The 14,996-nt window shown below is 38.7% G+C and overlaps 1 protein-coding gene across 1 annotated transcript in view; it reads left to right on the top strand.

Annotated features, from left to right (window-relative positions):
• Nucleotides 1-14,996, top strand: part of KCNH5 (potassium voltage-gated channel subfamily H member 5) — a 159,674-nt gene that overhangs the window by 46,399 nt on the left and 98,279 nt on the right. Inside the window, exon 7 of the mRNA XM_086462342.1 lies at nucleotides 13,671-14,100. Coding sequence (XP_086318468.1) covers nucleotides 13,671-14,100 — 430 coding nt within the window. The remainder of the gene's footprint in view (nucleotides 1-13,670; nucleotides 14,101-14,996) is intronic.

Here is a 14,996-nt window from a genome sequence, read left to right as displayed (position 1 = left end):
GTTGTACAGTCAGGCTGTGTAAGGAGGTGGTATTATCAAGGTTTGAAATATAATACAGCTTTTTAAGATAACCAATTACGGACTAAGAGGAACCTGATTTTTATAAAAATGCAGCGTTCCCTCCAGATTTTTCATGCTTTAATATGGAAAACAAAAAAAAAATTTCTGTGCCCAAGCAGTACAGATTTAAATGATGAGCTTAACCTCTTTCTGTAACATAAACCATCTGCAATATTTGTGACAGTGAAGAGAATCATTGGCATAGTGCATTATAATTGAGGCACACTTAGTGGCAAACTTTAACCAGAATGTGATAACAATAACAAGGTGTCATCAGCTCCAGTGATCCTAGAGCTGCTATCATTTACCTTCAAACAAATGAAATATCAACTCCTTATTAAAAAGAGAACCAATAGTAACATTTCTTTCTCATGAAATGGTGAGTTACGGCCCTGGAGCCTTCAGCAGACATTGGAGTATAACTGCTTATGTACTTGATTTCAAACCCCTCCAACTCCTGTTTTCCCTAGTGCCTGAAAAGAACTGAAGTGATTTTGAAAACAGGTATGTAAACAGTCAGTCTTTCCTCCGTGGGTCTACATTTTCCCTTTTCTCTGTCTTCCAGGGGAGATTTTTTTTTTTGCTTTTGGTGATATGTCTTCATTTGTGACATTTAAGTCTTTTGAGCTGGTTGGTGTCTTCTGGGTGGTTGTAGTTATTAATGCTCTTTATCTTCATTTGGCTTTTAACCTTTATTTTAACTGGTACTTCTTTTCTGGGATTTAACTTTTTGGCCCACTAGCAGCAGTCTCCTGAAACATTGTTCATAGGTAAAGAATAAGTAAATCCATAAACTTAATTTGCAAGAAATATTCTGATTGATTAAAAGGAGAGTATTTCTCATTAGAAGGTGAGTGTTTCCTCCTTAAGGCAAGCAGGAGAGAGGAGTTCTCTTAACTCTTAATTCCAGTAGGTTTTAGCTCTTTATTTTGCCTGGGTGTTGGATAAGGGTATATGTCTTTAGCATTGAAGTTGGTGATTGTGGCATTTCAGAAGAATTTAACAGAAAATCAGAGCTTAGTAGTAAAGACCTTGGGGGCAGGTCCTGGTGCTCTTTGAGTTCTTGGTGTGGTGGTAAAGGATGGACCCAAATCAGAGTGAACATCCCTAAAAGCCAGCTTAGTGAAGGACAACTTTCCAAATTTCCCTTCTGTGTCCCACTTGCATCCCTCTTTTTTCCACATAAAGCATCAAATGCATTTTGTTAGTTGTTAAGGGACTAGGTAAGTAGAGGAGGACACCACTGCAGGCAGTTTCTTTTCCTCTCTATGGGCAGGTCTCTCATGCATAAGGAAGGATATGATCAAGGAAGTTTAGGTTTGTGTCTCTCCATTGTGAATGTAGGCTATTATATGTGATACAGGTGCCTGAAGGTTCTCGTGCAGAGGCTGCTGAGTGATTGTATAAGGTGCCTTAGACACTTAAGTGCTATTTTACGAGGTCAGAATTAAGGAGATTAAGCAACAGTTTAAAAAAAGGAGTTTGAAAAAAAGGAAATGTGGAGTTTCTTACTGAGGGTTGGAGTTCTTCAAATGCAGTCAGTCTTGGCTGGAGTAGGAACAGTGTCATTTCCATTATGGGCAACATTAGGCCAAGGCTGGAGTCTTGTGAAAGTCCCACTGGAGGCAAATATGACTGCAAATCAAAGTTATTTTGTTGTAGAGTGGTTCAAGAGCCTCAATAGAAGGATATGATGAAAAGGTTTATAACACACAAATTGAGAATTGGAGGGGATTAAGATAATTTGAGGTAGAATTAGAGGTGTAGGTTTCCATGCCTGGAGTTAGAGCCAGGCCGTTACAGTCTGCTCGGGGGGGATTTGGGTGTATGACAAGGAGGGGGAAAGGTAAGATAATGAGAGAGAGAGATACCTTGCAAAGCACTGAGTGATCTAAATTGATGTGATGGATGAGGAATTAAGTGGCTAAGTGGTATTGAAAGGGTAGGAAAACAAGGTAAAATAGTCTGGAGAAAAATGAGCTGAGAGAGAGGAAAGTGGAATCCTTAGTGGGATACACACTTTATTTAAGAAAATTGGTAGGATGATAGTCCTAGAAATCAGAAAAATGTGTGGCATCTTTTCTAATTGGGAAACATAACGTGCACTGAAATACATTCTGGCTAAACCAAAGCCACAGAGAAAATCTTTCATGTATAACAGTGTGAGAAGGGACACTATAAAACATACTGAGGAATCCAGCCAATTTTCAAGGTATGAATTGGAATGGAAGATGTGTGCTCAAAGTGTCTGAAACTAGGCTGATTTTTTTTAAAAGTAAAATTGTTCTTTGAAACTTCAGATTTAGTCCAAAAGTGCATGTCTGTCTGTCTCTTAAATTAAAAAAAAAAAAAACAACCAATCAAACAAAAAAACCAACAAAGGGGAAAAGTTTGGAGTAATGGGAGATATGGTCTTTGGATCTAAATATTTTAGACTTATTGAAGTTCCTATTGTTATTAGGCTGTGAAGTACATAGCGACTGGAAGTTGGATTTTTGTCTTGGAGTTACATGTCACTTGTAGTGATTCGAATTTTTTCCGAGTATTTAGCTATATGTAACAACTCTTTCATTGGTGTATGCACCATCACTTACATTTCTGAAATCATGACTCCCTGCTTTTGAAGCTAGAGAATTATGTTACGTTGAGACTAAGCCTTTATATGTGTTCTGCCTACTAGAAAGAGATAAATATCCAGCCTCTGTCAGTCTGGGCTACTAAAAGATTGTTTATAGCGTGGGTAACCATTGCTTCCGTACAAGGCACGATTATCAGAGTCACACTGTGCTGAAATTGTCGGTGGATAGGTTTACAGTGTGCTTGAGGACACTGATCCCATTGCTTGTTCAGGTGTGGTCAAATCATGCTACAATTCCCTTTGGGAACATGTGCATGGATTTACATCCCAGGGAAACCAGGATGTTGTGCAGATGCTTGGCTCTTATCCCCACATGGGGCCATACAATTGGGAGAGTACCAGCAGCTGGAAGGACCTCAGGTACAGGCATGCTGATACGCTGCTGCTGAGGGATGCATTTGAGCCACTGTAAATCAGTAAATAAAATAAGTATTCCCAAGACTAGGTGGATGGACAAGCTTTTGGCCAAATGGAAAATGCTTACACAAGTTAAACGTTAAATAAATCTGAAAAAGCCCCATCTGCTATTTGGAAAAACATTGGTGTCTTTTTTTTTTTTTTTTTTTTTTCCTTTTCTTTCCTGGGGATTTCCCTGAGATTCATGAATTTCTGAGTTTGTAATGAAACAAAACCTAGAAGCTTGATCCCATCTCTGCCAGAAACATGGCTCCAAAATGACATGGCACATATTGTTAAGAATGGGACCAGATGTCAGGATGGTACATACAGATAGCCAAATAGATGGATTTCAAATGAGTTGTGTAAAGGGTCATCCTTTCTGCAAAAATTAGTTTTCATGAGCCAATGCCTGGAAGTGAAAGCAGAGAAATTTAAATGAGCTAGTACTCTGAAGTTCTATGTCTATTGTTTAATAATATAAGACTACATGACCAAATGGCCTTTAAAATTTAGTGATCTGTGCAGGACATATTAAGGCATGGAACCCTTGTAATTGTAATCTTCTTTTAATTACTATTATCAATCTATTTCAGCGGTGGCAGAAACTTCTTTGCATTACTGCAATTAATAGCAACTAAAATAGCAATGTCTGTAAATTGAAAGCAAATAAAAGCTGATGCAACTAGTTTAGCAGTATTCACATCTGCAGTGCTTTACTGCAAACATTCCCTTTTCGGGAGATATTTGAAGAAGGGTTTATGGACCCCAGTCTGAGTGGCATATGCAAGCTGAAGATAAATTGGTGTGTTTATTTCAGAGCCAAAGGCATGTTCTTCAAAGTGGCTAGCTACCTTTCTTAAATCTAGGTGACTGACATGGAGAAAATAGTTCCCAGAACTAAATCCCTGCTGCAGCCAAGTGTTAAACTATAATGAAAACTCCTAGCAACATAACGACGAATGCACTAAGCCTGGGACCTGGCATTTTCCCCTTTGTTATGCAGTCGGAAGGCAATTAGATATGAAGAATACTGTCATCCTGCTGTAGTGTGCAGAAAACCGCAATATAATAATACAATGGCTTGGTTACGATGCCCAAATATGAATGTATCCACCTTAGGCATATATTATGTTGATGGTCAACCATATTCACCCATGTCACTTATTTACCCCAATCACAGTTGCAGAATATCACTATGTCTCTTTAGCTTTTATTCAAGCTAGAGTTTTATTCAAGTTCTGCCACTGTTTTTAAATGCTATACAAGGTCTGGGATATTTCTGCAGATTCCCCTGTGGAGACACGTGAATGTCATCTTGATGGGAGGGGCAACTTGTGAAAGGGCGGGCCTGAACTGGAGTAGGGGGTGGTGGGAGGGCAAGCAGGGTTGTCCCACGAGATGGATGTGACCTGGTAGCCTTGTGCTGCACTGCTCTGATGCAGGTTGTGGCATACTGAACTGTAATTACATGTCTCAGTGGTCTTTTTTATTTTTTTTTTTTAATGTGTTGTATATGTTACTGGGAAGCAGATGTTTGGTACAAGCCATTTAAATAAAATCCTTAGTCAGAGCCGTATTAAGTGGTGCAGAGTCCAGTTGGGGCAAATTGTGTGTGGAGTACTTTCAAGGGAAGCTTTGAGTCCTGTGTGATCCCTTCACTCACAAAGGAGGGGAAGGCTTACAAAGGAGATGAGGCAAATGAAATAATCTGATCAGATACTCACTGCAATAATGCTGATGGGAGTAGCGCAAATCCACATTACTGAGATTGCTGTATGCAGCCATCAATGGGAGGAAAAGAGTCGCGGGTTTAGGGATGGGCATTTGGTCTGCACAAAATGGAGCCAAGGTGCAAGCTGGAGAAAACAGCTGCATGGCTGATGTTAGAATTAGCAAAATTTTACTAGTGAGACAGTCTTGTAACTTGGTGTGAGTTCAAGACTGGGTTGGTGTTACATCTACCCCTTGGTGTCAGGGATAGGTGTAGTTCCAAAAGGTACTTGGAGAAACATTGCAGCTCAGGTTACTCTCTCCAGATGCTTCTTCTCTTTTTATTCCTATATTGGCATTTGAAATTTGTAGTTTGTTGCTGGCATTAAACTATCAGCCAAGTTCAGTATTCTGCTCAGAAGCTGTCCCAACCGATGACACACGTTCCTCTCCCTCCCCTTTCATCCTCCAACCACCTTCCCTAAGTAAGTGGAAATAATTGGATTTTATTATATCATCCTCCTTTTTCCCCAGTTGGGCACACTGATACACTAACAAATAAATAGTGTAGGATACCACATCCCCCTTAATTTGAATCCAGAAGAAATATTTTGAAATTGCCCTTCTTTTTATAACCTCAGTTATTCAGTGTTGAAAATGTATTGCATTGTATAGTCGTGTCATAAACAATTCAGTAGAAATTTATTTATAGTGTTATTGACATTTTTGTTAAGGGGAAAAAACAAAGAGAAGCTCCCCCATCCTTCTGGAAAAAAAAGATAAGCTAGAAATTGAGGTGCTTTCGGAGACTGCATGAGAAAATGTACTTCCTTTCATTTTGCTGTAAGGACTCAATTTTGTGCTCACTCTAGTCACTACTCTCCTTGCTACCAGTGGTGCAGGGTCAAGTATTAAATGGGGTCTACTTGTATCTGGACCCAGGATCTAGATAGCTTGTGCAGAAAAGCCACTTACTCCCGTGTGGATTTACATAATGGGATGCAACCCTCAATTCAGTTCTTAAAGTGGTGATAAATCAGAAATGTTGCTTTTTCATTTTTTTCATTCCAGCATTTTGATTTGTAACTATGCGACTTTATTACATTAATTGTTTACCTAAAAAGAAGGGTTTCTGAGATATGCTGGAAGATTTATTTTAACATTAACTCCAGCAAAGAAGCATTAAGGAGCTAACCAGGGATTTTTGAGCTAAGCTCTATTTAAGTAGCTAAGCTCAAAAATTTCTTTTGGGAATGATTTGCTGGTTAATTTTCAAACAGCCTATATGTCCTCCTGGATACTCCTCCTGCACTGCACAGAATAGTACCTTCTGGATGTGTGCCTGCAGGCTCACCTGCTCATGTTGGCAAGATTCACAGTTTCAATTGTTCCCAAAATCTGATGGCACCTTTTTTTTTTTTCTTTTACATTGTGTACCATCATGTAACAACTGTTCGGTGAAGATTGCCCAAGGTTTGCCAAAATGGTGTGTCTTTCACTGCTTTGGTACCAAATGCTAAGCTATACCCTGACTTTACAGAATCAGCTAAGTGATTTGTTTGGGTGAATTTTTTTTTGTGTATAATTACTTCTGGTGAGGGAAAGGTAATGGAAGTTTTGCTTGGGCTGTATTTCAAAATATACTAAGCATGGCATTCATCTGATGAAACACAGGACCGGGCATAGTCCACAAGGAGATACAGGCACATTCAGGGTATGGTTTCTTGTGTTCTAAAATGCATCTCCAAAATAGGTCTGAGTTGTCACCCTGCCCTAAAATGCCTATTTCTCATCATTGACTGTAATGACACGCTAGCATGACTAGCTTGGATGCAGACCCCTCCACGGTATAGTTTATGTTGAGATAAGCTATATCCTCCCCTTGAGACTATATTTGCCTCACTTCAACTTTTCAAGGGATAAAAACAGAAGCAGAAAAAAAGGAGTAAAACTCACAGGGACCCTTTGAGACACTGAGTCATTGGCTTTGGTGGGCAGGTTCATCATATCAACCCTTCCCATGAAGTCAAAATCCACCTTAATGAATGGGGTCTGCAAATCTGTCTTAGTTTGCGGTCTGCACATTTGTCCTTCTGCCAACCTTCTTGGTTAAATATTTCTTTTCCTTCCCTTGTGTTTCTCCTTCATGCGCTTGGAAAGAACAGTCATCCCTCCCCTTCCTGTGCATAAACACACCTGTTTTCCATTCCTTAGTCTAAGCAAACTGATCTTGTGTAGAAATTTCATTTATGAAATTTTATGAAAATTTTCTTGGCCATTCCAGCTGCGCCTCTCTGCATGGAGTTAAGTTTGAATACATCTCTTTAGAGCAGAACTGTACGTACTACTCCAGGCCGAGAATTCATCTTCGCTTTGTAATTGAGGTTTGGCTTTTCCTCTTGATGGTAGAAACACTCAACTGATCCCTCCTGGAACTGGATTAACCTCTTCTATGAGTGCAACCCACTGATTGCTCTGAGTCACTGTGGGATTAACCCATATACCCAAATATTTAATTTTCTCAGTAATCTTCAGCTAAAGATCTTTGTAGTTGTAGAAATTTTTGTTAATTTGCCCTGTAATGGGTGCCTTGAGACTCTGTATTGTTAAGTGTAATCACATTTTCCTTTATTCTCATGGGATTATTCTTTGCACTGACAGCGTGTTCTGAAGGTGTGCCATCAGCAGATTTTATGACCATATAATATTTCTGCTTACTTCACTAAGAAACCAGCAAAATCCCCGAGAGTTGCCACTTGTAACCCTTGCTAGACTTTCTTTTAATCGTTTCTGTTTTGCCATCCCTTTCACAAGTTCCTCAGTCACCTTACAATCCCAGTTGCTGTCCTCATTTTCTCTGTGTTTCCTAATCATTTCACCCCTTGCATTACTGAAATACTGCATTTCTTTTATTTAGAAAATGGGGTGTGTTATCAGAGAAAGCTATCAGGAAAACTTGGCTAGATCCCAGCTAGCCTAAGCTTAGCAAACCTATTGCTGCGCTGATTGCATTTTGATTTATCTCCCGTGTTTCTAATTACTCTTTCCCTTAACATTTGTTCAGGTAGTGTATCTGTTTATTTCCTTCTTGATGCATTACCTTTTCTGGAAAACATCAACATCATTGTTGAAAAATAAAGCTAAGAATTAATTTATTTTTTTTAGCCTAAGCCTGGATTATTTTTACTTCATTGCAGCTTGGTCACTTTTGTTCTTTTTTCATTTATGAATGTGAAGAATCTTTGGGCATTTGTTTTAATGTTCTTTACAAGGAAAAGTTCAGCCTGGCATCTCGCAATTCTAATTTTGTCCCTCTTTGTTTTAAGGTGTAGCTTTCTATTGATCCATTTTTTGTTTCTTGCATATTGTCAGTTCTCCATTTCTGTTTTCCTCCTTGGGTGATTATTTACACATTTATAACTGATGCCCAGCTTTACAAGTTTTTCCCCTTTTTTGAGATACAACCTCTGGATATTTTGTGTGTTTTGACGTCCAGTTTACTTTGTGATTGTTCATTTTTTTAATGAATTGATTCAATTCCTTCTTCAAGCCAATGGGAACTTCTGCAAAATCCTATCAGAACCAGATGTAGTGTAGCATCAGTTTCTGTGGAGTAATTTGCTATACAATGAAGAAATAAGCATGCTATTGCATCTGCAGAAAATCTCAGCCTACTGTTATTAATAGCATTTATTCTCCAAGCTCATATTCAGAAAGATAAGTCTCACATTGTGAGGCAGTGCTCTATAATATCTATCTCTGTAATAACATAATACAGGTTTGGATGCTGCGTAGATCCAGGCTATCCAGATTTCTAAGGATGGGTTTAATTTCTCCTCCTGTGAGCTGTGTAAGTGATAGGCTTCAGCTTCCTTGTATTTAGTGGGAGGGGAGAGAGACAGCTCTAGGAGGTGATTCATCCCATCGATGGCTGGCTGTCTGAGATGGATTGGGTGAATCACTCTTCTGATATGCTTCTCTCTTCGCTCACCAGGGAGGAAAGCTGGACAATTCATATAGATCAGATAGATAGGCATAAGGTTGCAGCATTATGCAAGATGAATCCTGCCCCAGGAGAGTGGTTAGAGCTCAGTCATGGTGTGGCTGTGGCTTGTGCAGGTGTGCTCGAGCTCAGCTTACCTGAAACCATTTTGCTCTTGCATGGAGATAAAGAGCTCAGCCTGGGCTGCAAACTCCTCAGAGGATTTGATCACTTTAATGGCTAGTTTTGCTGAGTGCAGGTTGCTGTAATTGCTCGCATCTCACAACTCAAAGCATATTCATTACATTTAGCTTAAGAAGGTCTGTATATACTGCAGTCACACCTTTGACTGCAGTGGCAACATGCCCTACAGCATTTCATAGAAAGGTTCCCAGCTCTGGTTCTTGGCCACTCTGTAAGTTCTTCAAAACCACGATATGCTGAACATCAAAACATAGCGAAAAGATCTTTTTTTTTCCTCTGACCTTTTCTGAGACAGTATTTTCTGTTAAATGATGCAGTACCGATCCTCATTTTCAGAGCCAGGAGGATTTCAGTTTTAGAACACATTTAAAATGCATGTTTCATTTTTTTGTTGCTGTTGTGTATGTGCCCACAGCTAACAACAAATAAATAAAAAATCATGGAGTGAAATCTAATCAAAAAAGTGCCTCAAGTTAAAAACACATTGTTCCCTAATAGAAGAAGAAAAAAAAAAAAGCACGAATTTACCATTTCAGCATACTGGGATTTAATTTTGAGGTTTAAGCAGATTTTAGTATATTTAGATGGTAGAAACTAATGGCTGTTTTTGTTTTTATTTTACTCTTTTAAACATTTATGCAATAATTTCCTAGTGCAGCAAAGACTCATTAGATTAGGAAGTAACCAACTGATTAAATCTTTTATGTCTTTTACAAGATGCAGCTCTGCTATTCTGTTGCTCCTTTAGTGTAGATCAGACTCCACTCTCTCTTTCCTGGTTTAGTAGGACACCTCTGGCACTCACAGTAACTTGAATGATTTCCTGCACTTGTAGAGCTGCATTTTCCTTCGGTGACAATGTTCCCTTTATCTTCTTGCGTGTTTGGCTCTTGACCCCTGAATAACATGACTTTGACAACTTCATCCTTCCTATGGCCTGGCTTATCAGGGATTCATTAAGCGCAAGAGAACTTAGCTCCCTGTTCTTGCTCACGGTGCAGAGGTCTGTTCCCATGGTGTGTATCGCAATTGCAGGAAATGTCTTTCTCAGCCTTGTGGTCAGAAAAGTTTAGCCAGATGCAGACGCACAGCTCAGAGACTTCTTTCATCCTGGAAGACTGAAGTTCGACGATGTGGTAACATCTCAGATCTGATATGGTGAGATTCAGGTAATTTTAATAGCAAGGAGTGGTCCCTCTGCATTTCAGACTAAGTGCTGTCATTGCTTATGCCTACACTGTCAAACTGAATTTCCTTTCTTAGTATATCAAGAGAATTTGAGAACACAGACTTTACAAGGTGCTTATGTCAACAAACTTGAGCTTTGTTTGGTTGTGAACGGTTAATTTAATTCCAAAGTTGAACATCAAAAATGTTTTTCTGGATAAATTTGGCACTGTCTACATCCTTTGTGGTGACTTCAGCTATCTGCTAATTAGAAATGATGGTACAAAAAGGGCTGGTTCAGAGCTAGTGCTTATGTCCTCTCCTGATCCAATGGCCGCAGAAGTCACTGGGAAAGTCTGTGATGCTCACTTGTAACACTTAAGTCAATGATGTGTGTCAGATGGGAATTTGGTTCCAAACTTGACACACAAAATGCAGTTCTGGAGTAGGCGGTTTTTCAGTTAAAAGATTTCTACAGCTGAGATGATTGAAGATGAGCAAGCTGAATGTCCTCATCTGATTAAGACATGATCAAATACATTAGTCAAAACCTCATGGGGCAGGATTGGATGGTTCATAACATAGTGGGATATTCTCAGTCAGAGAGCACAGATTAGCAGATATTACAGACGATTGGCCCAATTGACTAAATACAGCAATAGAGTGACAAATGCTCCTCCCAGAAGGTTGGATCTTCAGTGTCAAAACCAATCATTATTTACACGTTGCTAGTGCCAAAGGGGATTACATGCTCCATTCAAGGTTTCTAATTACCTCTCTGTTCCTCGAGCGCAGAGGTTGCTTCAGTTAAAGGAGATGCTTATTCTTCAGTAGAAGCGTTTCCAAATATTCCAAAATACTAATTATGGAGCATAAATAAAGTTAAAAGAAAAATGAAATTAAAGGCAGCCAGCAATCAGTTGAGTTTAGAACACTGAATTTCTTAATAGCACATGTTTAATTCAAGGCAGTTACTCTTTCACGTAATCTCACCAAAGAGATTTTTGCTGAATCTTAGGCAGTTTTGTGTATTAACTTTTGTGCATTTATCGTCAGGTGATTTTTTTAAGTATAAAGATACCAGCTTGACTCAACCCAGTGCTTAAACAGTGTGATGCATCACATATTCATTTAGTATGTGTTTAATTGTTCTTTCCTAGGAAGTGTTTTATGGAATAGGCTTTTAAAGCTTCCAATATTGTCTTTCTGTTTTGCAAGGTTGGACATGAAATGTGAATGCTCAATAAATATATCTCTGATTTTTTTGGCCTCGAAGTAGTAGGGTCAAACCAAACTGGTTTCAAGACGTACAGTGAAACTTGCTTAAATAAATTACTCTTTGGAAGGAGTATATTTCAATGTCAGCTAAAATGAAACATTTGTCTTTGTTTTATACGTAAGAGATGTGATTGTTACCTATGCTTAAGAAAAAAAAAGTCACAGCACTCCCAGACTTTGAAATAAATCTGTGTTTTTATATTAGTTGTACAACTGCTAACCTGCCCGTGTAACTTAGAGAAGATGTTACATGGATGGTGGATGGAGTGTCAGACTGTAAACTCCTGATCAAGGTTGACTCTTGGTTTGGTTTTGTGCAGTAGAAAGGGCAGTCTAAACCTTGCCACTGGGATGAACTTAAACTACTGGGTACAAAAGACGATTTCCCAAGTTAAGCTGCTCTGTAGTTTTCTTTTTCTAATGTAGATATTGTTTCTGTGGGGTGTGACCTTCATTCAGTAGTCCATTGGCCCCAGTTCATTGTGTAACGAACATTGTCAGGGACTTCTCAGTTTATTGGACAAGTTGACTGTTCGTCTGCCTCACAGACGTATATCCCAAAGCAAATAAATAGATATATTTTTAGGTGGAAATAAGAATGATAAACTAGATCTGTGTCTTGTGTAAATGCAAAATACAGAAATCAAAATGGGAAAATTCCATTTCCATCCGTGGTATTAGTCATCACGAGGGCTTGAATGCAAATATAGAACTTCAATTTATTAAGGATTTGGGGATCTGAAACAAATTCCAACAGGATTTGAAAAGCATACAAGAATTTTGTTGAACAGATTACATCTAGAAATATCAGATGAATGTTACCCTTCAAACATTAGTTGTGAAAAGGAACAGAGGTGCAAAAGAGATTAATGTTTTTCTGGTATGGAAAACTCCAGAAACTCCAGTCTTCTACTGTTTGATAATATAATTAGCCAGTGTTTTGACTACTAAACTGATTTGATAATGATGCATAGAAAAGGGCAATTTAATCTTGGCACAGTAACTAGGAATGTTTGCCTCATTGCTTTCTATGTCTTAATTTCTACTTTAAATTAAATGTCTTCAGTTTCTGAATGTTTTATATTAGAAACCTTCCTTTACAAACCTTCTATTTTGAGACACTAATTAATTTAATGCACAAGTTAGGTATATCATGGGATTGCAATAGATCAGGAACATGTTTTTCTTCTCTTTCTGCATCTATAAACTCTATTAAAATACATTGTGAAACATTTGTGCATTGAGGAGGACGTACACATTTCTTGTTCCCTCTCAGATGTTTCTATTAACTTTTTGATGGTCTCTGTGCTTCTATTCCCTAAATATTTGTACTTCCATTTATTTGTACTTCATTTATTTTGCGTGGAAAAAACCAAACCACCGCACAAATACTTGTTTTAGGAAAATATCTGCAATGCCTGTTGATCAGAAAGGAAATTAACCCTATATGCAAGGGCACGTGGTTTTCTTGCCAGTGCCTTGTGGTCTGTATTACCCTCGCTCAGAAAGGTGATATGCCCACAGTTGTTAGTTCCATGTTCAGTCAGTGAGACTTCACAACGATTTATCAAAATATCCGGAGTTATATTAGCTGGAGTGAAGTATAAAATGAGGTGGAGACTGTTGAACTAGGGCAAGTTACCCAGCTGCTCTCTGGTGAATGAGAGGGAAAATAGGCAGATTTACATTAATTTTACATCACAATTACTTTCTGATGTTTCTCTTGAGTTAATGCTGAGGGTTGTTGAAGTAGGTGGACCCACGTTGTGGAAGAATAGCTTGAATTTAATAGAATACTGTTCTCTGAGAAGCTTTGGGAAGACTCCACTTGGATGGTGTAGTTCCATCTGTGACTGATCTTCTGCTATGTTTGACCTCCTTGAGGTCAAACAGAGTCTCCGGTTACTTAAAACTGGCAAAGTATTGAATCACTCCTTTTTGTAATAAACGTGCCAAACATGCTCACTTTGGATTCCACAGAACTCTTCTGTTACTTGGAAAGACTGAGCTTGAACAGAGTCGTTTATCTACCTAGTGAGTGCCAAACTTGATTGACCCTGATGAGGACAAAAGTTCTTGAGGGGGAGGAGGGTTTGATCTTGTATTCTGTCATCTGGGGCATGAAAAAAATTGTATGGAAAGATTTAAAGCAGATGCAGGAATTGCTGTACAGCCTTCTGTGTTAACAAGCAGGATATTTCAGATAAAATAATGATTTTTATTCTTTTCTAGGGGATCAGTAGCCTCTTCAGTTCCTTAAAAGTGGTCCGTCTTCTACGACTCGGTCGGGTTGCCAGGAAGTTGGACCATTATCTGGAATATGGTGCTGCTGTACTGGTACTGTTGGTGTGTGTATTTGGACTGGTGGCCCACTGGCTAGCCTGCATATGGTACAGCATCGGGGACTACGAAGTTATAGATGAAGTCACTAATACAATCAAAACAGATAGCTGGCTCTACCAATTGGCACAGAGTATCGGGACACCATATCGATACAACACCACTGGCTCAGGGCAGTGGGAAGGAGGACCCAGTAAAGACTCCTTGTACATATCCTCTCTCTACTTTACCATGACAAGCCTTACAACGATAGGATTTGGAAACATAGCACCAACCACTGATGGAGAGAAGATTTTTTCGGTGGCCATGATGATGGTTGGCTGTAAGTAGAATTTGATTTTATTGTGTTTAAGCAAAAGGTGATTGTACAGCTGCTGTGATGGTTGCATAGCACATTTGCTGTAAGCTTTCTTGACAGCCTAAAAAATCTGAAGTACCTGTAAAGAATCATGAAATGAATTTGGAATTACTGAAAACGGCAATTGAAATTGTGTAGTTGCTGTAGCTTTTAAATTGTTTGCCATGCTAAGTGTAGTACGTACATAAGTGTGCTGGATGACAGCTTTGTATTGAGTTCAGGGCCTCCTCTTTAGATTTTAAAGATGGCTTTGATTGTGTTTGAAAGGTCTTGGCGGGAGTTTGGTTAAAAGTTACAATGTCTATTCAAATTCAGGTAGTCTGACTGAGTTTGGCTTATAAACTTGCACAGACTTGGAAATGTTTGAAGTGGTTTTAGCCAGTTCTCAAAACATTTAGTAATTCCATAAAGTGCTTGTGTACTTTATGGCACTGGTTTCACTTACAGCAAGTCCTGATTTTATCTCCTGAATGTGGTGACCTTTGTCACAAGCAAAGCTAGAAGCGAAGGAAATCATAAGCCACTATATTGCATCTTTTCTCTGCTTCCTGCTGTTTTGCAGCTCCACTGAAATGGTTTAAAACTAATAGTGGTAAGGCACATTTCTCATTTCCTGTGCTGCCAAGGTTAGATCACTGAGCAGCTCTCCAGGTTAACAGAAATCTTCAAAATATAGACTGCTGAAAATGCTAATTCATTTGGGAGAATTATTTTTCTGTTAAATAATTCTTCGTATTTCTCTGATGCTTTCTGTTTTCTGAGCTCCATACAAACACTAAGCAATTATGTAACAAGAGAGCAAACAAAACCTTTTGAAAATAAGATCTGCATAGTCTCTCTGATAATTATCTCAGCTAACA

This window comes from Leptosomus discolor, chromosome 3 (assembly GCF_034619465.1).
Source record: "Leptosomus discolor isolate bLepDis1 chromosome 3, bLepDis1.hap2, whole genome shotgun sequence".
Taxonomy (NCBI): Eukaryota; Metazoa; Chordata; class Aves; order Leptosomiformes; family Leptosomidae; genus Leptosomus; species Leptosomus discolor.
The sequence above is the reverse complement of the archived record's forward strand: the minus strand, read 5'-3'. Positions and strand labels throughout refer to the sequence as shown.